Source organism: Kogia breviceps, chromosome 5 (assembly GCF_026419965.1).
Source record: "Kogia breviceps isolate mKogBre1 chromosome 5, mKogBre1 haplotype 1, whole genome shotgun sequence".
NCBI classification, from domain to species: Eukaryota; Metazoa; Chordata; class Mammalia; order Artiodactyla; family Physeteridae; genus Kogia; species Kogia breviceps.
The window spans coordinates 12,976,336-13,001,821 of NC_081314.1; the positions used below are offsets into that span (position 1 = coordinate 12,976,336).

The 25,486-nt window shown below is 37.0% G+C and overlaps 1 protein-coding gene across 4 annotated transcripts in view; it reads right to left on the reverse strand.

The window, feature by feature from the left end:
• Positions 1–1,908: 1,908 nt before the first annotated feature.
• Positions 1,909–25,486, reverse strand: part of RASA2 (RAS p21 protein activator 2) — a 128,144-nt gene continuing 104,566 nt past the window's right edge. Inside the window, exons 18-24 of one of the 4 annotated variants that reach the window (XM_059064945.2) lie at positions 25,337–25,410; positions 24,614–24,720; positions 8,976–9,058; positions 8,117–8,325; positions 7,349–7,452; positions 6,451–6,640; positions 1,909–4,970 (exon numbers count right to left, since the gene is read on the reverse strand). In XM_059064945.2, coding sequence (XP_058920928.1) covers positions 4,940–4,970; positions 6,451–6,640; positions 7,349–7,452; positions 8,117–8,325; positions 8,976–9,058; positions 24,614–24,720; positions 25,337–25,410 — 798 coding nt within the window. In that variant the 3' untranslated portion in view covers positions 1,909–4,939. Of the gene's footprint in view, positions 4,971–6,450; positions 6,641–7,348; positions 7,453–8,116; positions 8,326–8,975; positions 9,059–24,610; positions 24,721–25,336; positions 25,411–25,486 lie in introns of all 4 variants that reach the window. The other 3 variants (XM_059064944.2, XR_010840616.1, XR_010840615.1) reach the window with 3 other exon arrangements.

The following is a 25,486-nucleotide window of genomic DNA, read 5'->3' on the forward strand; positions in this document are numbered from 1 at the left end:
GTATCCCAGCCCTCCCGGTCCCACATGCAGCACTCCATCTCCCTTCCCCGCTTTACTTTGCTCCATAATACTTATCACCATCTGACATATTTTACCTGTTTGTTTCATCTTCCGTCTCGCCCCAGAATGCAAACTCCAAGGAGGCAGTGATTTTGGTTGTAGTTTTACTCCTGACAACGACTTCTGCTGCACAGTTTAAGAGACCTGGGATCAGGATTTGGAATTCAGCCCATATTCCAGTGTTTCCCAAACTTTAAAAACAAATGTCCCACATTAACACAAATATCTCAGCCTCAGCCTCCATACTGCAAAGGGCCTTCAGGTGAGAACCATGGTCTCACCTATGCTATTTGTACCGGTCAATATTTTGTTGATTTTTCTGTTCTATGAATTACAAAAATAGGTGTTTTTTGCATTTTCAAGTATAAAAATTATGTTGACTCATGCCTTTTCAAACTACACCTGAGTCCTCTTATCTCCTCAGGGAGATTCTGATAGGCCTCTTCAGGGGTCACTTACCCCACACTGCATTGAGTCTGACCAAAATGATGGGTGCTTCTGTAACAGTGCAGTGTGGCCTTCTCAGTTCTGGGTGGAGTTGAGAAATACGTTAAATTTGGAAAACAATATTGTTCACTCCAGATAGAATTTTCCTTGATGAGCAAAAACTTCATGTATCTAAGACCATGTCAAAAGTAGATAAATGCAAAGAAAGCAAAGGCTTTGATAGTATGAAATGAAAAGGATTTAACATACAAGGCAGAAAACTGAATGAATCTTAATAGGACTTTAAACAGGTTACCTTCTCTGCTGTTAATATAAAATCTAGGTATAAGCTTAAAATATGATGGCAAATGGTTCACCAAACTGAGAAGTCAAATGGCAAAATGACAAGCCAATGAATGAGACTTTTGGCCACAAAAGACTAAACCTCAGGTGAGGATACATATGAGGAGTGATGACCCAAGGTCTCTGGACATGGATCAGTTTATTTTTTGAAGTATGTCATGTCTATCCAAGGCAGGTATTCCCTGAAGGGCCACACTGGTCATTGAGACTTGGGGCAGTAGAGAAACTTACACCAGCGAATGGAATATAAAGGGACTCTGCTTGGCCTTAGGTGTCTCTTGTTTTGGAGTCATGAAACTTAAAGAGGAACCCAACAGAGGTATTGCCCCCTCTCTCTGTAAAGAACTGGTTTGTTATGTCATAGAATAGAACCCACACAGAACCCTTTGATGTTTCTATTCTAAGGTCTATTCTTTCCTTTTGTTTTCTTTTGAAGGAACTAGTCTATAGATGTGCATTGTATCCCGTTGATTGATGTTGTTGAGTTCAACTATGTCCTTTACTGATTTTTCTAAGGTCTGTTCTAATACATGGGCTAGTATGAGCGGGATTCTGGTATTTCAACAAAAACAAGATGCTTAGAGATTCAGAACCCTATTCCTTTCTCTTTGTTAACCTTCAGTTCCTCTGGAGTTGCAGGGACTAGGTTTCATGGAGGTTTATTTGAGGATACTAAGAGGCTGCTGAGGCACTAATGGGGAAGATTCTGGCTTCTCTCGTTGGGGGTGCAAGTCAGCTCTAAACTATTTACTCAGAAAAGGGGAATATATTCCCACACACCAGATGTGCACGGCTCTCGTGAATGATGGGATCCTTCACAGCACCTGCACACCATAGGTCTTCAAAACAAGTCTGGCTGAATGAATAAATAAGGACCTCAATCCATCAAAAATCAGCCTAGATAAATGCAGAAGACTACTGCACCCTTTCCAGACGGTTTGTTTTATGTTACTGAGGACTCCTCACTTCTGCTATTCCCTTCCTAATAGGTGAGGTACAAGAATTTTAAATGAGAAGAAACTGTCACATCAGTGAGAAAGTAAAGTCACACAAAGAGTGGACAGGCTTCTTGTAATTTATTTGAGTTATTACCAAGCGACAGCTACAAAAGTTCTTAATTTTTATAATACTCTTGATAAGAAAATAAAATTTAAATAAAAATACATTCTCAACAATACAACATGGTTACACAAATTCACTACATTAAGTTTTGATAACTTACATTTTCAAACTGGACACTGTAAAAACCAATATTTACTAGCAACATTAATTTCCAAAAGTTAATAAAAATGGAAGCAGATAATATCAATCAAGACTGGCAATTTAACTCTAGAATGAGTCCTGTATTTTTTCACATACTGTAAGGACACCTAAAAGGCTTTGTAGCATTTTGTCTTTACAGGATGTACCATTAGAACAAATTAAAGGTGCTTTTACTTAAAAAAAAAAAAAAATCTGTCTTCTAAAACCTGGCATGAATGAGCCTTTCTGATAAATGAATGAAATTAGGCTTCAGAAACAAAAACAAAAGCCATATCATTCGTCATCTTTTTTTGTACAATAAGGAAAGCCTTGTTTTGACACTTAAACAAACATATTTCTTTTCTTTGGCAAAGAAAATAGTTCAATTTGATAAGTTATATTCCTGGGAGTAAAAAAATGTTGCTATTGCCCATTATCATACTAAATGAATATTAAAAAAACAAAGCTAAATAAAGAAAACAAACGATAATAACAACAAAACAAGCAACATACCAGCATAATTTCAAATGACAGAAATGGCTAAACTAAGAACCAGAATTGGCATTTATGGCAAGAGTTTCTCCATATCATCCTTTTCTTTCCTTCTTGGGGTTTTCAGGGTTTTAGGGTAAAGTGAGCTGCCATGTATTTTTTTCAAGTTTAGAAAAGGCAGAGAAAGCAGATCAGGTAGTAAAAATCAAAGTACTCATAAGTAACAGCAGAGGAATGAGGAGGCCCTTGGAAGCAAGTAAGTACCTTGGTTATTTTGGGGTCCCACTGACATGGTCTCTTATTTCAGAAGACTTTCAAAGAAAATTGCATGTCATATTACTTGTTTTTAGGCTATGCCAAGGTGGTTAATTCCAGTCAAACTGGCTGTTTAAAAAGTGTCATGTGAAGAAAATAACTAGTAACTGAACTCTTCAAATTCTGAGTTACGTATTCACACAGCCTTGGTCCCTTTGAGAACGCTGTGATCTTTAAAAACCGTCATAACTGAAGGCTTTACGTTAGAAATATGAGAAGAATATAACTAAAGAAGCCACTAGAGAGTAATGAGTGGTACCTGGCAATGCTCACATGGCCTTTCCAGGCAGACATTCAGAGACTCTTAAAATGAAATTTCAATCTGAATGAAATTCAAAAGTGAGAAATTTATTAAATGTTAAAATTCTTTCACACTGATGAATCAGTGTAGTTTATGGAATCTACAAGCTCATAAAATTTAAAAGACTTTTCAAACCTGTCTTTAAAATGGGCCAGGAATGACCTACCATAATGCAGACTATGACTGATTCTTAAATAAAACCAACTGATTTTTACAAGTCCTTTAGAGACTTGTACATTAGAGACACTGCTCCGTTATAATCATTTATGGAACGACTTTGATGATTGTGTGCGAACGGTCTTTAAGAATAATTACCTAGTAACATTATAATTTAAAAACAATTACCAATAACATAATTGGCAAAGTGTATCTTGAAATATAGCTTATGCTCAGGGAAACAAAAAAAGCACTACTAGCTAGATTTACATTAATAAGTAGTCACAGTTTTAAACAGAAACATGTAAAATACTCCAAGGTTCAAAGTACCACATTTAGAAAATGTTTTGAATTTTAAAAGACAAAATAAGAGTACCATGGTTTTTAATACTGATGAAGCAAAGTACGTACCTCTTAACTTCAAGGTGGCAACTTGCTTCGATTGCTTATTTACAGTTATGATTTTTAGGATAAAAGTAAATTAGGGAAAATAGGATTCAAAGTTGCTTGCCCAAATTCCATTTGGCTAGCAGGCAATAAGAAAACAGCAGTGAAATATAAACATTTTCAGGAAAGCACTATTTCTAGACTTAAACACTGATCATTCAACTGATCATAAAGATTAGATACCACGGAGTATCTAAAGTATAATCTGGGGTGGCCCAGATGAGTAAAGTGCGCTGAGTGACTGTTCTCGAGTTAGATCTCAGCCTCACGCTGGGAGGAGGGCGTCCTATGGTGGTGGCCCTTATAATAATGGAGTAATGAGTGAAGTCGAGTGAGTTTACCACCACCTTTTCCCATTGTTTACTTTCTCTTCTTTTTCAAAAGTGAAGTCCTTAGAAGTCACATTAACCTGAACTCTCAAATCAAGAAAATGAGTACCTGATGTTTAAACAATGAAAAAATTTTAGTGGTCTCATTTTATTTCATCTGCCGTCACTCATCCTAAATGTAAACAAGATGCAGACAACAGTACATGTTCCCTGATTTCTCCTGAGTTCTGTTTGCATCATCTCTAAATAGACAAAAGATCTACCAGCTTTCAAGGATACTCTGGCAGTTTTCTAACATTTCTGTCACTGTTCCTAATGTAATCTGTGGAGATATATATTTTTTTTTTTTGAAGAGGGAGGGTCTAGATGAACTAAATGGAAAGCTCTGAATAGTCATGGATTGAAATATTCCAGTAAAACACAATGTTGGCAGTATAGAGCAGGCACTAATGGTAGTGAAAAGTCCACAGAACAGAGTGTTACAAGAAGAAATGGTTTCTTGCTATGGAGGAGTTCTCCTTTGTTACAAAGCTTCTTTAGGAAGACTCTTTCTATTAAAAAGAAGTTGCAGAAACATGGCTTTTGACACGTAAGATATGAAGGGAATCTTGGGTTTTAAATTCTCTAGGAACACATCAATACCAGGATTCCCAAACAGTTAACTTCAATTATTAAATATTAAATACAAGGTGAATGCAGGTGACAGTGAAGCCAATGTTCATTCTTAAATACTATGAACAAAATAATGATGAATTGAAAAACTCCAACAAAAATATTTTCCAGTTCTTCTGAGTCAATTGGTCAAACTCTAAAATGTTTTCCCAATAATTGGATTTTCCCTAGAGAAAAATAGAGAAAATAAGATGAACAAATAAAATATTTAGTACAAGAAAGATTGGTATTTTTAACAGAGGAAAATACAGCTGGGAAAGGGGGTGTGGCTACAGGGGGAGAATGCTATTTAAGAAGGATGGTCAAGCATTGACTAGGGCCTCATATGGAAACCTGCCGGGGCTCCAAGAAAACTGGATTATTACTGTTGGAAGAGAACAAAGTATACTAATGTAGAAAAGACAGTATTAGGATGCTTACACTAATCTTCCTAATGTACTGAGCCTTCCATCTAGGGAGAACACAAATATTTATACCTGTCAAACTGATTTTTATTGTTTATAAAACATATCTAATTATCAATCCACATAGGTAAAAAAAAAAAAAAAAAGTTAAAATGGCGGGGCCAAGATTCAAAGCCCCTCCTCAATCAGCTGTATGACCTTGCGCAAGACACTTAGCTTCCCTGAGCTTCGGTTTCTCTAGCTGTGAAACGGGAGTATAACCCCGCCAGGCTGATGTGAGGATCAATGAGAGGGTGTGCACTGTGGCAAACAGTTGCTGGTCCAAGAACCCTCTCTCCCTATCGACCTCTGTGCAAATCGAAACCTGACTCTAGCGCTAGTACTGGGCAGCCCTGTGTTTCAGGGGAAGCTAGGGGTAACTCTGGACAAGGATTCCTTCCTCTCGAGGAGGAAATAGCTTTTTCTGCCCCTGGCTGCTATTATTAAAAACGTGGGGCTCTGAACTATTGCAGCCCAGCTGTGACCACGAGGGGACAAGTTTGAGGAAGACAGAAATCATCGTGTTGAAGATGGCTGAGTGGCTGGGCCGTCCTTGATGACACTTTTGAGCTGAGCTAACCAACTACAGACATCAGGACTTAGTTTGTGAGGTTAAAAAATTTCCCATTTAAGCCACTTCAATTGGGATTTTCTGTTACTTGCTGCTAAAAACTGTCTAACTGCCTGATGCAATGTAAAGTACTAGGCACAGTGCCCAGTGGTAAGGAGTAAGATATCCTTAGTAAATATTAACTCTTGCTGCTGTTTCCACCAGTGTCCATCTGCATCTGAGATGGATCCAAAGCATCAACTATAAACTACTTCCAGCACTATGTAGCTGATTCTTTTTTTCTGGTACTTAGAATGTATAAAGGTACTGTAAGACATAAAGCAGGAAGAGGATCAGCAAAACAAAACAAAAACAGAAAACTACTAAGTATTCAATTCAAAGATTACATTGACATATAACATTAAAAAGTGATGACAAAGTACTGCACCAATATAATGAAATGATACCAGAATTGAAAAAGACAAAGCTCCCTGTATGAGTGGCCAGGGAGATTCTTGCACAAGAGAAAGGTTCTGAGCTGGTTTTGAAAGATGAAGGTAAGCAGGAGGCCTGCACTTCAGGTGTGAGTACAGGGTAGCAGAGGCAATCTCAAACTATGTTGGAAAATGTTGAAAGTATCTTAAAAATACTTACTTGCTCCCATATTTTGCACTACTTGATCTTTTCTTCCTATACTTTTCATGAGGTTCATCTAGCTTCTCTACGACGCTTTTTATTTGTTGAATTGTCTTAAAGGTTGTTACAGAATCCTCGATTACAAAGTTAGAATAGTCATCAGGCTCTTTCTGTGGTCCTTGATAGACTGCTATAGTTCCACAAGCCTCTACAAGAAGCAATAAAATCCCTGATCAGACAACTAAATTTATTAAATGTAATTTGTATTGACAGTATAAAAAAGAACTTTTCAGGCTTCCTTGGTGGTGCAGTGGTTAAGAATCCGCCTGCCAATGCAGGGGACACGGTTTCAGGACCTGGTCTGGGAAGATCCCACATGCCGCGGAGCAACTAAGCCCGTGCGCCACAACTACTGAGCCTGCGCTCTAGAGCCCGTGAGCCACAACTTCTGAAGCCCGTGCGCCTAGAGCCTGTGCTCCGCAACAAGAGAAGCCACTGCAATGAGAAGCCCGCGCACCACAACCAAGAGTAGCCCCCGCTCACCACAACTAGAGAGAGCCTGCGCACAGCAACAAAGACACAATGCAGCCAAAAATAAAAATTAATAAATAAATTTATTTAAAAAAAAAAACTTTTCAAGGGGCTCAAGCTGGGAAGATCTCCCCTGGAAATGCATAGATAACCAAAATACATATATTTTATTAATTATGATAATCACATTTATTCAAAAACAGTAGTTTTACCTGATGAGTATCTATGAAAAAGGCTCCCTTCGGGAGTTTGTCAACTGTCATATAAGTAACATTTTGGTAAATCTATGAGGTATCTTTGACTTTAAGAAAATGCCAAAGCAACACTTCAGGCATTGGTAATGAAGGATCATGGTTATATAAAAGTATTTTAATTGTATAGTTACCTTCCATTTTCTGCAGCTTAAGTAAACTGAGGGTAAAAAGGGAATAAATTCTTTCTGTTTCTCTGTCTTCATCAATATCTATTTGGATGTCTGCAGGGACACCTCTATGGTAAAAATGAAATTAAAGACATTGGAAAAATATCACTTTGTTAACATGCTAAAGACTTTTGATGGTTTGAGACTGAAAATAGAACCACAGAATTTTGCAGAAGGAACCTTAGGAATCTAGTCTAATTTGATAATTAAATAAAATGGGGCTAAGAGAGGTTTGGTCATTATGCGACTCTAATCAAAAGGAAGGGAATTTTAAAGTGAAATCACTTTCATTACCTATGCTTCATCCCCTTACTTTTTAAGTCTATATAGGGCTAAGCCCTTCTTCCTCGGTATCTTGCTCAAGCTTGCACATCTATTTAAACATTGTCCCTTTTTTTTTTTTTGACCTGTGCAACCATATTTATTTGAGAACATTTTCATTGCCCCCAAAAGAAACCTGTATTCATTAGTACTCCCCATTCCTCCCTCCCTCTAGTCCCTCACAACCACTAATCTACTTTCTGTCTCTATAAATTTACCTATTCTGGATACTTTATGTAAATGTTATCATACAGTATATGGCCTTTGTGTCTGGCTTCTTTCACTCAGCATCTTTTCCAGGTTCATCCGTGCATGTATCAGGACTTCAATCCATTTTATGGCTGAATAATATTCCACTGTATGAATATAATACATTTAAAACATTGCTTCTTTAATCAAAAAGAAACTTACGCAGTACATGGCTTGCAGCCGAGAGCGTTTTCACTGGTCTCCAGACAGCAGAGCCAGTTTCCGTTTAGATATGCAGAGGGATGATAAGAGCTGAGCCTGTTCTGATTGCATCGGCTCACCCTGCAGAGTACATCTATCCATTCATTAGCTTCCACACAATTATTTGCCTGGACATAGAGTGGTTTCTCTGTGTGTATCACTTGGAACATCTTCATAGGCAATTAAGACAAAAAGTTAGTGACAGAGTCTAAAAACCAAACACAGTACAAAACACAAAAAGGCACATAAGAGAAATCTAGTTTGCTTGGCAAGGTAACTGTTGCTCAGGTATCTTAAACTATTATGTTTCAAGCAAGTTAGCTCCTGGGACTGTCTGAGTCACATGGTATTAAACGGTACAACGGAGTAAAATTTTTAGAAATCACACAAATCCAAAGGAAGGAACTATCATATAATCAGGAATAAAGGGACAGAATTTCAGATGGAGGAAAAAAGTATGAGTAAAGACGAAGCAGTGGGAAAACAGAAACAAGGAAATCATCTTGGTTGACTTGAGTGTATTGGTATGTACTGAAGGGTAGCAGAGAGACGGTTGTACAGACTGGTTGGGACTATATTCTTAAAGACTTGAATGTCAAGCTGAGAAGTTTGAGAATATGCAAATATTGAGAAAAGTACCTTTAACTTAACAGGGGAGGCGACTATATAAAGCATCAACAATAATGGACAATTTTAAGACAGATTTCTAGCCACCGATTCTAAGATATTAATGATTAATAACAAATACTAAAATAAACCTTTTTAAATTTCCAGCTAAGTAATATATGCAGTTTAAAAAGCTTTAAATTATGTAACTTACATTTTTCTTGTTGAAAGAGCTCTCTTCCAGTTTTTCCACAGCAAGAATGTTTTTCACTGGAATCGTGTAAATTGCATCTTTGCCTAAATTATAAAAGAAATAGGATAAAATTAAAATAATTTCCATCAGAATTATAGAGGTGAGAGGTTAACTCTATAAGATTTAAGATCATTCTCTTGATGGTAGGTGTATAAGAAACTTACAGATTTCCAAATGGTGCATATATAAGTATCCTTTGTTTTATGGAACAAATGAATTTTGATTGTTTTCTATAACGTGACTCCCTCTTTATTTTTTTTTAAATAAAATTAAAACATTTTCAAGGAAAAATGAGGGAATAAATCTGATCTCCATGCAGAAAGTAAAAATGTTATTATATTTGTAACATTAATTATGTGGGGACTGAAAATATACTTGGCAATAAAGGTCTACTCAAAACTTGCAGAGACATGGAATTTTCTTTCATGGAGTTATTAAATAAACAATGAATCTGACTGTATCTAAGTGGATTCTTCTGCTTTTCCAATCAAATATTTAGTTAAGGAATTAACCCTCAAAACAATGATTTGAAATTGAAAAATTGTTCATTACTATCACATAATGGCTGGTCAGCTGACTAGAGCTACCAAGTTTACTCTAAGAGATACAGGAAATAAAAGTAAAATTTTATTCGGTAGAGTGAATCATTAACCTAATTTAAGAATTTGGGGACTTCCCTGGTGGTCCTGTGGTTAAGAATCCACCTTCCAACACAGGGGATGTGGGTTCAATCCCTGGTCAGGGAACTAAGATCCCACATGCCACGGGGCAACTAAGCCTGAGCACCACAACTACTGAGCCTGTATGCCACAACTGGAGATCCTGTGTGCCACAACTAAGACCCAACACAGCCAAAAATAATATTTTTTTAAAAAAGAATTTGGAAATTTGAGTTTTCTAAAAGAGCTTCATAGTAAGGTGGCATGAGGATACGAAGCATTTCAACTTACAATTTACTTGAGAATAAGCTACATTCATATAGTCATAGAAACTATAAGCAAATATAATCATGACTTTTCCTGGTCATTTTGTAATGTTCTTAGAAAATCAAAGCTTTGCTTCCCCTTGCACCAAACTTTGCTTTAATGACATGTGGGTTGAAGTGCTGGAGGCTAAGACCTTTATATTTTATATTATCCATGGATTAATGTATAGCTTTTTGGCCAAAGACACTAATTTGATTAATAAAGGTTTTCTTTCTTGAACAGAGAGGTTAACAGAATATTTGCTAAGCCTGGTTCCTGATGTAAAATCTAAAATTTGTGTAATTCAAGAAGATGTGATATACAATTTTTTAAAAAAGATAAAGTCACTTAATTCAACTATCATACACTGAATGTTTACTATATACCAGACACTGTCCTGTAACCACTTGGGATACAGGAGTAAACAGAACGCATAAGGCCCCTAATGAAGTTTGCATTTAGGTCTGGAAAGACTGACGAAAGACAAATATTAGGTAGAGATGAACGCTATAATGACAACAACCCAAGGTGATATGATAGAAAGTAGTTGGGAAGTTACTTTAAATTGGGCAGGTAGGGAAAACTTTTCTGTGGAAACGACATTTAAATTCAACAAATACAAATTACATATACATGGGAAAATAAGACTATTGGCAGTCTCCTGGGAGCTAGCTACAAGATCAAATTTATGGGGAGGTGTGGGGAGGTGGGAAGGGAGTAAACTGGAAGAAGCCACAGCCCAAACCACACGTAGGAAAAGACATCTGTAAAAGGAGGACTGGTTTAGAAAAGCTTCAAGCCAGAGTCAATGGACACAGACAGTTAGCTGGGCGAGGGGGAACACACTCAGACACATATGAGGATGACTGACTGGTACGCTGCATCTGGAACAGCTGGGTCAATTAGGTCCTCACCGCCCCCCCCCCCCCCCCCCCCCCGCCCTGCCACCTTGTGCAAACCAGCAGTCAACAGAGGCATAGCCCCAGGCTAAAGCAGTAAGGATGCGTACTGGGCTGTAAAGCAGGGCTGCCACAGGTTGTTGAAAGCATCCACACCAGAAGACAAGCATTAGCACCCCTGCCCCTCAGCAGCTCGTCCTGTCCCTCCCTCGAAAGCACTGGCTGTAAGCTACTGAACACTCAAGCAGGTGAATGGACTGTAACACAAAGATGAGCAAATCGCCAAAAAAATCAAACATGACGAAAATCAGCACTCTGGAGGAGACACACATACAACAAAGAGAATAACATCTGAGGAAATCAGGGGTATAATAAATGAGGGGGCAAAGGAGACATGTCTTTCGGTACTAATCTACATGGGGCACCACAGAGATTCCAGAGAATTTAAAAATTTTGCAGGAAGTTTCTATCTTTAGATTTGTTGAATACACAAAAGCATGCAGGTATCCTAGAACTGCTGTATTTGTTCATTTCTGGACAATACAGCATATGTACAGAAAGTACACTGCTCCAGGCACATATGATGTTATTAGAGTTAATTTCAGTTGATAATGTTAACTGGAATGAATTGCAAGGTAAATTAGTAAAATGGAAGATTTCACTGAGGACTCTTTAAATATATAGTACAAAAGGACAAAGAAACAAAGTAAAAATGTTAAGAGCCATGATGGATGAATTTAGAAGTTTTGATATCTGTCTAATAAGCATTCCAGAAACAGAATAGAGTGTTCAGAATAAAATTACCAATGAAAATGTCCCAGAGATAAAGGTATAAATCTTCAGATTGAAAGGCTCCATCAAGTGCTAAGCAGGATGGAAGAAAGGTAATACTTAGACACTGGGCAGTAAAATATTAGAGCGTGAAGATTAAAGAAAAGTCCTAAGAGTTTCTAGGGAGAAGAATCAAGGCTAATAATCAGAATGACATCAAATTCTCACCAGCAACAAAGGAAACTAGCAAACCATGGAGAAGTATCTTAAAAGTTCTGTGGGAAATGATTTTAAATCCAATCTAACTTATTCAAGTGTAAGGGTAAAATAGACTTTTTTTTAATATGCAAGGACTCAGAAAATTTATCAGCCCTAATGCCTATCTGAAATAATTCCTTGAGGGCATACTCCTGCAAAATAAGAAGTCAGGAAAAAGACAAGTACGTTACGTAAAAAATAGTGCTGGGCAAAGAAATCAGAAAAATTGATAAGCATGGTTAGAAAAATCATTAAAACATAAAAAGGTAAAAGAAACAAGAGAACCTCTAATGATTAGTGATGTTGAGCATCCTCTCATGTGTTTGTTGGCAATCTGTATATCTTCTCTGGAGAAATGTCTATTTGGGTCTTCTGCCCATTTTTGGATTGGGTTGTTTGTTTTTTGATGTTGAGCTGCATGAGCGCTTGTATATTCTGGAGATTAATCCTTTGTCAGTTGCTTCGTTTGCAAATATTTTCTCCCATTCTGAGGGTTGTCACCTCACACTGGTAAGAATGGCCATCATCAAAAAATCTACAAACAATAAATGCTGGAGAGGGTGTGGAGAAAAGGGAACCCTCTTGCACTGTTGGTGGGAATGTAAATTGATACAGCCACTACGGAGAACAGTATGGAGGTTCCTTAAAAAACTAAAAACAGAACTACCATACGACCTAGAAATCCCACTACTGGGCATATACCCTGAGAAAACCATAATTCAAAAACAGTCATGTACCACAGTGTTCACTGCAGCTCTATTTACAATAGCCAGGACATGGAAGCAACCTAAGTGTCCATCGACAGATGAATGGATAAAGAAGAAAAAGAAACGAAATTGAGTTATTTGTAGTGAGGTGGTTGGACCTACAGTGCAGTGAGTCAGAAAGAGAAAAACAAATACTGTATGCTAACACATATATATGGAATCTAAAAAAAAAAAAAAAGGTTCTGAAGAACCTAGGGGCAGAATAGGAATAAAGACACAGACACAGAGAATGGACTTGAGGACACGGGGAGGGGGAAGTTAGGTAAGCTGGGACGAAGTGAGAGAGTGGCATTGACATATATACACTACCAAATGTAAAATAGTTAGTGGGAAGCAGCCACACAGCACTAGGAGATCAGCTTGGTGCTCTGTGACCACCGAGAGGGGTGCAATTAGAGAGGGTGGAAGGGAGACGCAAGAGGGAGGAGATATGGGGATATATGTATACATATAGCTGATTCACTTTGTTATACAGCAGAAACTAACACACCACTGTAAAGCAATTATACTCCAATAAACATGTTAAAAAAAAAAAGAAACAAGAACCTAGTACTAAAATTTCAGATGACTGCATTAGGTAGACGCTAGGGAAAAATAAATTGAAAGCATGCTCATGTTCTTTCTCAGCTTGAACAGAGACTGTGATTAACTGCAGACAACAAGGTAAACATGTAAGTTTAAACCTGTCTGTTAACAATTTAAAAGTAGAAATAGGATGCCCAAATTCTCTCACTAGGTAGGACAGAATGAACATGAATGGGACTGATTATTCCAATTAAAAAGGCAGGAGAAAAACCCTCAATAAACAGAAAAGCCTAATAAACAAAAAACATAAAACAAAGTAGTAATTACAGTAATCACAATAAATATGAGTGTATTAAATTTCCTTATTAAATAACTAAAATCCAGTTTAGGTTCAAATCATCATTACCTCCTCGAAAAGTTAAACATGAAGTTAGTTACCATATGACTCACCGATTCCACTCCTAAGTACATAGCCAAGAGAACTGAAGACATATGTCCACACAAAAACATATATATGTGAATGTTCACAGCAGCATTATTCACAGTACTAAAAAAGTAGATACAATCTAAATGTACATCAACTGATGAACTGATAAATAAAATTTGGAATATATCCAAACAAAATATTATTTAGCCATAAAAGGAATAAAGTACTGATTCACACCATATCATACATGAACTTTGAAAACATTATGTGAAGTGAAAGAACCCAGTCTTACAAGGTTACATACACATTGTTTAAGTCCATTTACATGAAATGTCCAGAATAGGCAAATCCACAGAGACAGAAAGCAGATTTGTGTTTGCCAGGGGCTGGGAGAAGGGAGGAGTGAGCAGTGACTGTTAATGGGTTTAGGTTTTCTTCTTTGGGGGGATGAAAATGTTCTGCAACTAGTGGTGATCGCACAACTTTGTGAATATACTAAAAATGGATTGTACACTTTAAATGGGTGAATTTTATGGTTATGTGAATTATATCTCCATTAAAAAACCATTACCACCCCCAAGAAAAACAGAATTCCAGCTATATATCGGTCCCAAGGAACACAGATGAAATAACTGTGAATCTATCTTTTGATAGTAGTGTAAGGAAGCTGAGTAATTCCATTCCTTAGAAAGTAAGTATAAAACTGGGCAAATTATTAAAAACAACCACTTCAGAGCACTGGAAAATAACCAAAGACAAGTAAAAATCTGAGACGTGTTTACTCAATGAACAACTGCTACTGCATAGGATAAGAACTGTGCGTTTACAGCTTTCCTCCCTGAGGGTGTTTCCATAATTCCCCAGATCAGTGAAAACTCACAGCTTTACTGGCTGGAGGTTACAAATTCAGTTTAAGGGTGAGATTTTGGAAACGAGAGCTATAGAAAGGCTGAGATGATAAACCTGCCACATCCTTGGCTGACTGCTAAAGATGCATTTATGTGGACCATCCCAGAGAGTCTGGCAAAAGTGGAAAGCCTGGGGAGACAAGTGAATTTGCTGTGCCTTTGTATGTGTTCCGATTCACAAACAGCTCAGGTGATAAAGGGTGGAAGACTTACTGGCTTCAGGTATTTGAGAACTATGCTCAAATCACTGGCTGACCACTAAACTAAGCAAGCTCAGGTGAGAGCCCTAGGGAGGTAGTTAGGATTAGGGAAAAAAAAAAAATCTGAGCAAAGACAACAGCAGCTATACACTGACAGAGAGAAAGATAAAGAGAGACAGACAGACACACACACACACAGAACAGACGTTGCAGTCTGAGTTCTACAGAAGAACAAACAGAATCCAGACACACTATAATGTATTACCTACAAAGCCCAGTTTTTAACTAAAAAATAAGATGTGGAAAGAAACAGGAAAAGTGTGACCCATACTTGGGAAAGAAACCAGCCAACTGAAACTGACTCTAAGTGGACTTAGACGTTGAATTTATTCTATTAGTGAGCAAATCCACTATTATAAATATGTTCAAATAATTCAAGGAAAATATGCTAATAATGACTGAACAAATATGGACTCTAAACAGGAAAAGTGAAACTATAAAAAGAATCAAACAGAAATTTTAGAGCTGAAAAGCACAATTAATGGAATGACAAATTCACTACATGAGCTGAAGAGAAGATTTGAGATGGTAAACGAATCAATGAACGTAAACAGAAACTATCCAATCTAAAGAACAAAGATAGGGCTTCCCTGGTGGCACAGTGGTTGAGAGTCCGCCTGCCGATGCAGGGGACACGGGTTCGTGCCCCGGTGCGGGAGGATCCCACGTGCTGCAGAGCGGCTGGGCCCGTGAGCCGTGGCCGCTGCGCCTGCGCGTCCGGAGCCTGTGCTCCGCAACGAGAGAGGCCACAGCAGTGAGAGGCCCGCGTACCGCAAAAAAAAAAAAAAAAAAAAAAAAAAAAAAAAAGATAAAAAGGAATGAAGACAAACTGAGTCTCAGAGACCTGTGAGACAATATCAAGCATGCCTGAATAGATATATCTGGAGTCCTAAGAAGCAGAGAAAATGGACAGAAAAAACAATATTTGAAGAAGTAATGTCACTTTCTCAGTGAAGCCTTCCCTGACTAGACTTTTTAATTTCCCAAATTTCGTGAAAAACATTAGCTTATGGTTTAAAGAAACTCAAATCCCAACAACCTCTTGAAAAATTTCAACTGCCAAGCAACACATTTTATGCCCATTATCATAACAAAAAAGAAAGAAAAAGGAGTGATGATATAAAGAATGGGAAAGTCTTACTATAATGAAGTTCAATTTATCTTAAAAAGATGTTTAGTGCATTTGATATCCTAAGAAATCCCTGCATACTCTACAGTTGCAAAGATATTCTCTTGTATTTTCACTGAGGCCTATGATCCTCTTATCTTGAATTAAATTTTGTGTGTAGTATGAGGTAAGGTGAAGTTCATTTTCTCTTCGTTTATCCAGTTGTTCCAGCACCATCTGTTGAAAAGACTTTCCTTTCCCAATTGAATTGTCTTGACACTTTTGTCAAAACTGAATTGACCATATATGTGTGTGTGTGTGTGTGTCTTTCTGGACTTTTGTCTGTTCACTGATCTCTCTAGCTCTTATGCCAAAATTTCAGACTTGAATTACTTAGTAATTAGTAGTCTTCGTAAGTCTTAGTCCTCCAACTTTGTTCTACTTTTTCAACATTGGCTCAGCCACGTTAAGTCCTCTGTTTTCCCATTGACAACAATTTTAGAATCAACTTGTCAATTTTTAACCAAAAAAACTTGGGATTTGGAGTGGGATTGTGTTAAAATCAAGATGAATTTGAGAAGTGACTTCTTAAAAAATATTGAACCTTAAAATCCACGAACATGATGTATGTCTCCTTTTATTTACATCTCCTTTATTTTATCTCAGCAATGTTTTATAATTTTCCTTAAAGTCTTATACTTATTTTTTAAAAAATGATCCTAAGTATTTTAGGTGGGTGTTTTTGAAGGGGGGCTGCTACTGTAAATGGTATTATTTTTAAAATTTCATCTTCTAACATTTTGATGCCAGTTTATACAAATACAACTGATCTGTATATACAAATCATGTATCCCAAGATCTTGCTAAATTCACTTATCAGTTCAAACAGTTGTTGTGAAGATTCCTTAGGATTTTTTACATAACTTTGTATGTCCTTTTCTTCTTTGGGGGGGGAGGGGTCTTATTGCATTGTTTACAACCTCCAATATAATGCTGAAGAGAACTGATTAAAGTGCATAATCCTTGCTTTGCTCCAGATCTTAGATATGATGTTACATTTATTCTAATTACTTGTTTTAGTTGGGCTTAACCTATCATTTTGTTATTTGTTTTCTATTTGTCCCATCCGATTTTTGCTCCTCTATTCTTCCCCTCCTGCCTAATTTATTTTTTGTGCAGGGGAGAGGAGATGGGTTATACTTTTTTTCTTTAAAGTTTTCTTCTAGAGATTAATATATACAAACCTAACTCATTACAATCTACTTAAAATTATTCTTGTGTCACTTCACATAAAATAGATGATCCTTGCAATAATTTACTCCATCCCTTTCCTTTGTGCTACTACTGTCATATATTCTACATCTAAATTTGTTATAAATGCTATAATTCAATGTTATAAATTCTGCATTCAACAGCTGTTTTTAGAAAAATTAAGACAGACATTATTACATTTATGTACATATTGACCATTTTCAGTGCTCTTCATTCCTTCCTGTAGATCTAAGTTTCCATCTGGTGTTATATCACTTCAGCCTGAAGAATTTCCTTTAGCATTTCATATAGTGCAAGTCTACTTAAAAATTTATCTGAAGGATTATTTTCATTTTTGAAGGAAATTTTCACTAGAATTCTAAGTAGAGAGCTTTTTCCCTTCAGCACTTGAAAGACATCATTCCACTGTCTTTTGGCTTTGGTTGCTTTTTATAAGACGTTAGCTGTCACTTGTATTGTTCTCCTGTATGTAATCTGTCTTTTGTTCCTCTGCTTTTGAGATTTCTCTCTTTATCTTTGGTTTGATTATTATATGTCTAAGTGTAGTTTTCTTTGTTATTTACTATGCTTGGTGTTCACTGATCTTCTTAGATCTATAATATGTTTTTCACCAAATCTGGGAAATTTTAGGCCATTATTTTTTCTAGTATTTTTTTCTGCCTCTCTCTTTCTCTATTCTGCTTCTAGGATACCAATCATCCATATGTTAGACTGCCCGATACTGTCCCACAACTCACTAAGGTTCTGTTCATTTTTCTCAATATTTTTTCTCTGTATTCTTTGAGTGGATAATTCTCATTGATCTGTCTTCAAGTTCACTGAATCTTTCTTCTGACATCTCCAAACTGTTGTTAAACCCATCCAATGAACTTTTCATTTACGATGCTGTACTTTTCAATTCCAGATTTCCATTTGATTCCTTTTTATAGTTTCTATTTTTTTCTTTTGCTGGAATTCCCCATCTCTTTAATCACGGTGACTATCTTTTCCATTAAACCCCTGAAATATTTGTAACAGCTTTAAAGTTCATATCTGCTAATTCCAACATGTAGACCATATAGGGGTCTGTGTCTGTTAAGTGCTTTTTCTCTTGACTAGTGTTGTATTTTCCTGTTTCTTCTCAAACTTGTTAATATTTCACTGTATACTGGACAGTAAGAATAATACATTGTAGAGACTGTGGATTCAGTTATCTTCCCTCGAAAAGTTACATCATTAGCTGATCACTCTGAGGCTTGGCTTTATACTTTCTTCATACGATACTTTGTTTATTCTTAATCCTAGGGCATAGTCTTTACTTCTGAACCACCACCTTCTAAAATTCCAAACTGTCTCTGAGGAGGAAAGAAGCTGAGATCTCTGCTCATCTTGTTTAATCTTTCAGTTACTGCTTTTCACTAGCCTCTCTGAAGTTCCCCGTAGCATGAGCAGTTCACGTCAGCTGAGGATTTCAGGGGAGTTCAAAGCAGATTGGAAGGCTGCTCCTTTTAATCTCCTCAATTTCTGCCTTCTCTGGCAGCCTTGAACTCTGTCCTTTGCTATTTCAAGGCAATGAAACTATGACTTTCTAGGAATTCCCTGGTGGTCCACTGGTTAGGATTCCATGCTTCCACTGCAGGGCGCATGGGTTTGATCCCTGGTTGGGGAACTAGGATCCCACATGCCATGTGGTGCGGCCAAAAACAAACAAAAAAAAAAGCAAAAGCAAACTATGACTTTGTTTAAATTCTAGGCACCTCATGCTACACAGACTGGGGATGCTCTCAGGGGGAAAAGCCAAATAAACATAAATCTCACCCAGCATAGTTCTCATCTTCCAAGGGTCAAATTCTTCAGAGTTGTTTTATATTCTGGCCAAAGTTTTTAGTTGTTATCTATGAGAGAGTTAGTCTAGTACAAGCTCCTTTACTATTACCAGAACTCCCATGTCTATTTTCAAAAAGGCAACTTCATCAGTCTACTTGTATAAGCCCAAATCCCTGGAGTTATCCTTGACTTTCTCTTACTCTTGATATCCGACCCTATAGCAAATCTTGTGAATACTATCTTTAAAATAGATCCAAGATGTGATCTATTTTTACAACCTCCATTGCTACTAACAGGTCCAAGCCATTATCTTGTCTCCCCTGAATTAGTGCAGTAGCATCTTACTTGGTCTCCTTGCCCCCTTCAGTCTAATCTCCACACAGCACTCCACATGGCAAGGGAGATCAATCCTATCAAAACATAATCCAAATGATATCATTCATTTGCTTAACACTCTCCAGTGCCCTGCCATCTTATTCAAACTCTTTCAATGATCCACAAGCCCTATAATATCTAGCTCCTCCATGGTCTTTTTTTTTTTTTTTGCAGTATGCGGGCCTCTCACTGTTAAGGCCTCTCCCGTTGCGGAGCACAGGCTCCGGACGCGCAGGCTCAGCAGCCATGGCTCATGGGCCTAGCCGCTTGACGGCCTGTGGGATCTTCCCGGACCAGGGCACGAACCCATGTCCCCTGCATCAGCAGGCAGACTCTCAACCACTGCACCACCAGGGAAGCCCTACTCCATGGTCTTTTTGATCTCAGTTCCTGTGATTACCCCCTTATTCATTTTTTTTTTATAGTCACAAAAGCGTTCTCTTGTCTCCTGAATACTCCAGGTGTACTTCTGTTTCAGGGCCTCTGTTATCACCTGCTGTTAGCTATGTCTGCGTCACTACTACCTCAAATTTATCCACATAGCTCACTCCCTCACCCTCCTTAGGTCTGTGCTCAAATGTCACTTTCTCAGTGAAGCCTTCCCTGACTAGACTTTTTAATATTGCAACTCTCCTGAGTTCTCTATTCCCCTTCCCTGATTTATTTTTGTCCATCTCATTTATAATCATCCCATATAGTATAAAATTCTTTTGTTTGTTTACTGTCAATCATTACTAAACTATAAGATCCATGGGGGTAAGGATTTTGGTATGTTTTGTTCACTACTGTTTTCTCCAGAGCTTGAAACAACATCTGGCACACAGCAGGCACCCAATAAAATATCTGTTGAATATGATGCACAGACAAATCAATGGTATTCTTTAGTTATTAAAGAAAAAAAATACTGCAGAGCCCCGTGTATGAAAATATGAGCAGGTAAAAACCAAGTCAACCTAAATGTATTGAGATGCATGTTTAAAACATCATGGAAACTTTTTTAATATTGTCCATAGGTTATATGAGCTAGAACACTGATATCATATGGAAGTTGTGTAGACTATATGTATGTATCTGTGTATAACAGGTCATCCAAAAGTAAACAATATCTAATCAAGTTTGGAGAACACAAATGGAATTTCAGAGATGAATTTGTTAATAACCTGTTATTTTTAAAAATAACCTATTAGTAGTAAGCTTGGCAGAAATTTTAGAAACCCAGAGCAGTGGTTCTTAATGTATTCAGATAACAGCATATCTGGAAAACATGGTGTCCTCTGAAGAAAACCATTTATTAAAAATTAATAAATGCCTTAATGAAGGTAGTAAAAACATGGTCCTCACCACTGAGGATCTTAAAAAACTAGGGCAAGAGATAGATAAAAGTAATGACCACACAGTGTGACATAAGTTATCACTAATGTGCTAAAGAAACATAGTAAGAGAAAACTCAACTGAGGTGGCCAGAAGCTTTACGAAAACAACTTCCATAAAGAGCTGACACTTGTTCTGAGAGTTAAAGGACAACAGATTACACAGGTAAAGAAGGAAAGAAAGGGATTTCTAGATAGAGCAAATGCAAAAGCATGAATGTAAAAGAGCACAACTGAAAGGAGCATCAAGAGTTAGTCTGGCAAAGTGACATATGGAGAATGCAAAGATGAGGCTGGATGACATAGGAAAAGGCTGGAACATCAATAACTCATTTGATTCCAGCATACAACTAGGAGAACTTTTACTTGTAGAAGATGAACACGTTATAGTGTATCAATATAAAATTATAATCACACTCAGATCCATAAGAAACTGTCAAGGTAATCATGACTGACAGCTGACTGAATGTCCTATGATATTCATTTGCCACATGTTAATTTAGTGATATTGAAGATTAACTGCTTACCAATACTAAGTGGGCATCAAAATTTAATAACTTATTTGAGAAAAACCCTTAAAATTGAGAAAATTCTATTAATTACTTTTCCAGTAAACTGGAAAACTATTATTTGATTCTGAGTGGTAGAAATACTTGATTCAGAATACTAGTGTTCAGTAGGAGGAAAGAGTGAAAGACTCAATGATTTAAAGCTATGTTACAAAATATTTGGGAGGCTCTCTTTCGGACACCAAAGTCATAAAGTGTAATAAGAGACTAATTACCTAGCAGTCTTAGCTATGCAAAAAACTGCAAGGAAACAGGAAGTAAGCAAAACATTTGCTGAACAACCAAAGAGAGAATCCAAAGCCTATGTATTTTATTCACAGAGGAAAGTCCTGAAATCGTCAATCAAGGCCTTTTAATCTTATGCATAATTTTAACAAACTCAGTACCTACATCCTCACTCACAGTATATTAGCAGCAAAAAATGGAAGTAGGGGATAAGAGGTGGGAGTGAGATGTTACATTATTGTTCACTGACAGCACAAGAAATTTAAGGTGACAGCCTGAACACAGAGGGGATAATGAAAAACTGTATAAAGCAAACACAGGAATACAAAAAAGCACAGCAGTCCAAGGCATGTAGCTGGGAAGCAAACAGCTGCACACACCCATTAGCAGCCCAGAAAACATCACTAAATCAGAGTACTATATAATAATTAATATTATCAATGACAGCCCCAAGCCATCTAGAAAATGTTAACTTACGTTCAATGAACTCTTTTTTAGAAGGCAGGGCAGCATGTAATACATTTTGGAAAAATCCAACAAAATAGTTTTTAAAAAAAAGCATGGATGCTTAAACTGTAGGCTTTGGTAAATAATCTTGAAACTTCATATAATAGAGCTCATTCCTCCAATGCCATTCCAACATGTTAAATTTCTTAAGGCCTGAAAATAATGTAACTTCTAATGTGTCTATTTTATACCTTAGAGCAGACTTATCATTCTAGAGAATTTTACCCTCATAAGATCACTGGATAGAACAGAAGTTCTTGAGAACTGTGCATGGACTCTGGGACTATGAACTCCCTGAAATTATATGCAAGATTTTGTGTCTATATTTGTTCACGAATTTTTCTAGAGGAAAAGGGTCCAAAGCTATCATCTGATTCCTAAAGTCTTAAGCCAAAGAAGACTTCAGAATGTTGGTTTAGATTAGAAAATACTTTAAATGAGGAGAAAATAGCCAACTTATTCACAGAGAATGACTAATTTACCTTAAATTTTATTTCAGTGTACTGCTGATGTAAACATAATTAGCATATTATGCCAGCTATTTTAAAAATGGTGCTATATATGTGAGAGCATTTATATAGTACTCAACATAAACTGTAACTTCTAAAACATTAAAAATATGCTTAGCTTAAAGAATGCTGTCTGGAAGGGCAAGTATGTAGCTGATTGATCCTTAGTCATTGGAATATTTATATTCCACAACAAATTATCTGGGTGCTTAAAAATATAGTGCATTTGGCCTCTTATGTCTTACTAATATATTTGGACATATGTAGTCATTCTGGCTAAGGATCCTCAGGAATTATGAAACAAAAAAATTTCTTTTCACTTCATAAGAGTCTCCACTGAAGTACTCTGTTTAATTGCGTCTACATTCTCTTGAAAGTATCTTACGTCTGGTGTTTGTTTTATCATTTCAGAATTTATACCAGAAGTTCTCTTAACAGATCTTTACCTAACAGATTTGTCAGATTAACCAAGACTCTCCATTTCCTCTGTAGAACTTACTGAATGATGCTCATGGGACGCTGAATGCTTGTGGCTGCTAGGGTACTAACTGTTAAGCTTGTACCCTTCTGTTTCCATTGGTTAGGCTGTTTTGATTACCAAGTCCATTGGGTTTGTTCCCAGACCTATTTATGCCGTTTTTTCATGGTGTAATTATAATTTACTTAAACATTATTATGTAAAGTGACAAAACAAGTGCCGCCTACCAAGAGGCATATACTTATTTGAAAATCAGGCAAACACCCTGAAAAGCTTTTCAAGAAAGGAGACCAACATGGGCTTCCCTGGTGGCGCAGTGGTTGAGAGTCCGCCTGCCGATGCAGGAGACACGGGTTCGTGCCCGTGGAAAGATCCCACATGCCGCGAAGCAACTAAGCCCGTGAGCCATGGCTGCTGAGCCTGCGCGTCCGGAGCCTGTGCTCCGCAACGGGAGAGGCCACAACAGTGAGAGGCCGTACCGCAAAAGGAGACCAACACCCACACAAATAAAGTTGATTTATATGGGGGTGAGACAGCTGCAAAAACTTAGGGTGACTATCATGACACTCTAAAAGGATTCTATAATTGGACTACTTTTCAAGTATTTAAGTTCTAGCTTCACTTTAGAGAAATCAACCTGAAAACTGATGCATTAGGGTTATGTTTGCACAAGAAAGACAGAGGGGAAATCTAATCTATAGATCCATATTCAAAGAAAAGATCTTGGCTATCATAAGACTGCTAAACAAACATATAAATATTTAAGGTATGAATGCATCTTTTTGTTTGTTTTTGAGTGATTCTTGCTTTAACTGACCTTTCTGGTTAAGTGAACAACTTTGGATCCTGATCACTTTGAACAGAAGGAATTCTACTGTATGTGATCTATGATCTGGATGCTAAGTTCTTGCTAAGGTATCAGAAACTAGTGGCCTTCGATGGATAATGCTTTACCCCCAAAGGAATAAACTTAAAAGGTAGAGATTTTAAGCCTTATGTCAGTCCACTGAGGGACAAACTTTGCCTCTCCGAAGCCCTCAAATCACACTGTAGGAAGATGGCTCTCTGTACCCAAACAGACAGCCAATTTGTGCCTTTTCAGGGGGCAAATTACTAGAATTTTCATCTTGGAGTTAGCTTGGCAGTAGTCTAGAATGAATCTTTTAACTGAATAGGAATCACAGCCTATGGTATGACTGTGGGAACTTTTGGCAAACCACTGAAACACTCATTTACTAGAAACTGATTCTTACCAATTTGACTCTGGAAGTTAAAATTCTGAGTTTTAAAATATCTAACTGTTGTTCCTTATAGATTGATTACAAAAACGGATTTACAAGGGATTTTTAGAAAACAGAGCATACTGTAGGAACACCATTTTTAGTAACACAAGACATTCAAAGTGAGAGAAAAGTGTAATTTACATGGTGTTACTTGTCAAATATTTATAACATTTTTAGTGTGTGTACATCACTGTGAGAAACCATGAACTACAGTAACATTAGTAAAATGGTTCACGAGTCACATTAAGCAGCAGAAAAAGAAATCTTCAGTGGGAATCAGGAAAAGCCCCACAATAGAGCATAATAAACACAACTACCTGGCTGCTTGTGGTAGGTGAGCTCTCTGCTTGTTAAGCAGAACCACCGTTTCTTGAAATTCTTTTTTCCAATCCGAGTTCTTCCCTGAGCTCTTTTATACATCTCACTGCCAAAACAACAGATGTGAACATTTAGCTACAAATATTAAAATAATTAATCCAAAACAAAGAATTATCTTTTAATTTTAAATGACATGAAGAGCTGTCAAAGACTGTATTAAGGTTATGAAAATGTCTTTGCCATCTATAACTCCTGCATTTATTTTGGCCATACTAAGGGAATAAAGTCCTTAAATAATTTGTTATTTACAACTGTACTATCCACAACTAAAAAGGCCAAGTGAATAATTTTCCCCTTGAACTTCCAATGAAAACACTACTTTAAGACTGAATAATGCTGTTACTTTTTTCAAACTTATAGTGTTATCAATATATTTATAACTTACTTATATTTATAGTGTATCAATATATTTATAACTTACTCTACCACCCATAATCTCATTATATTTGCAAAACAACTATAGCACTGTATGGACAAGAAGTTATGCCCATCTGGCATAAAGTTTATAGGATAGTGAGGGTGACTTACCTGACTGATGTTACTTAGGCAGTTTTAGCACAGAATAAAGCCCAGATTTTCTCACTCCTGGACCCCATGATCTTTGTACTTACTTAATGTCTATACTGAAATATGACTTTAAAAATCTAATTTCATTAAATTACCCTTCTTTCAGGTGCACAGGCTCACTGGTACCACTGGACACTTTAGTTTCAGTAGATGAAATTTCATCCAAGAACTAAATGGGGAAAGGGGCAAATATTACACTCTGTGATGAGGTACATCATAAATTCAGTTATCAATGTCGCTGACAG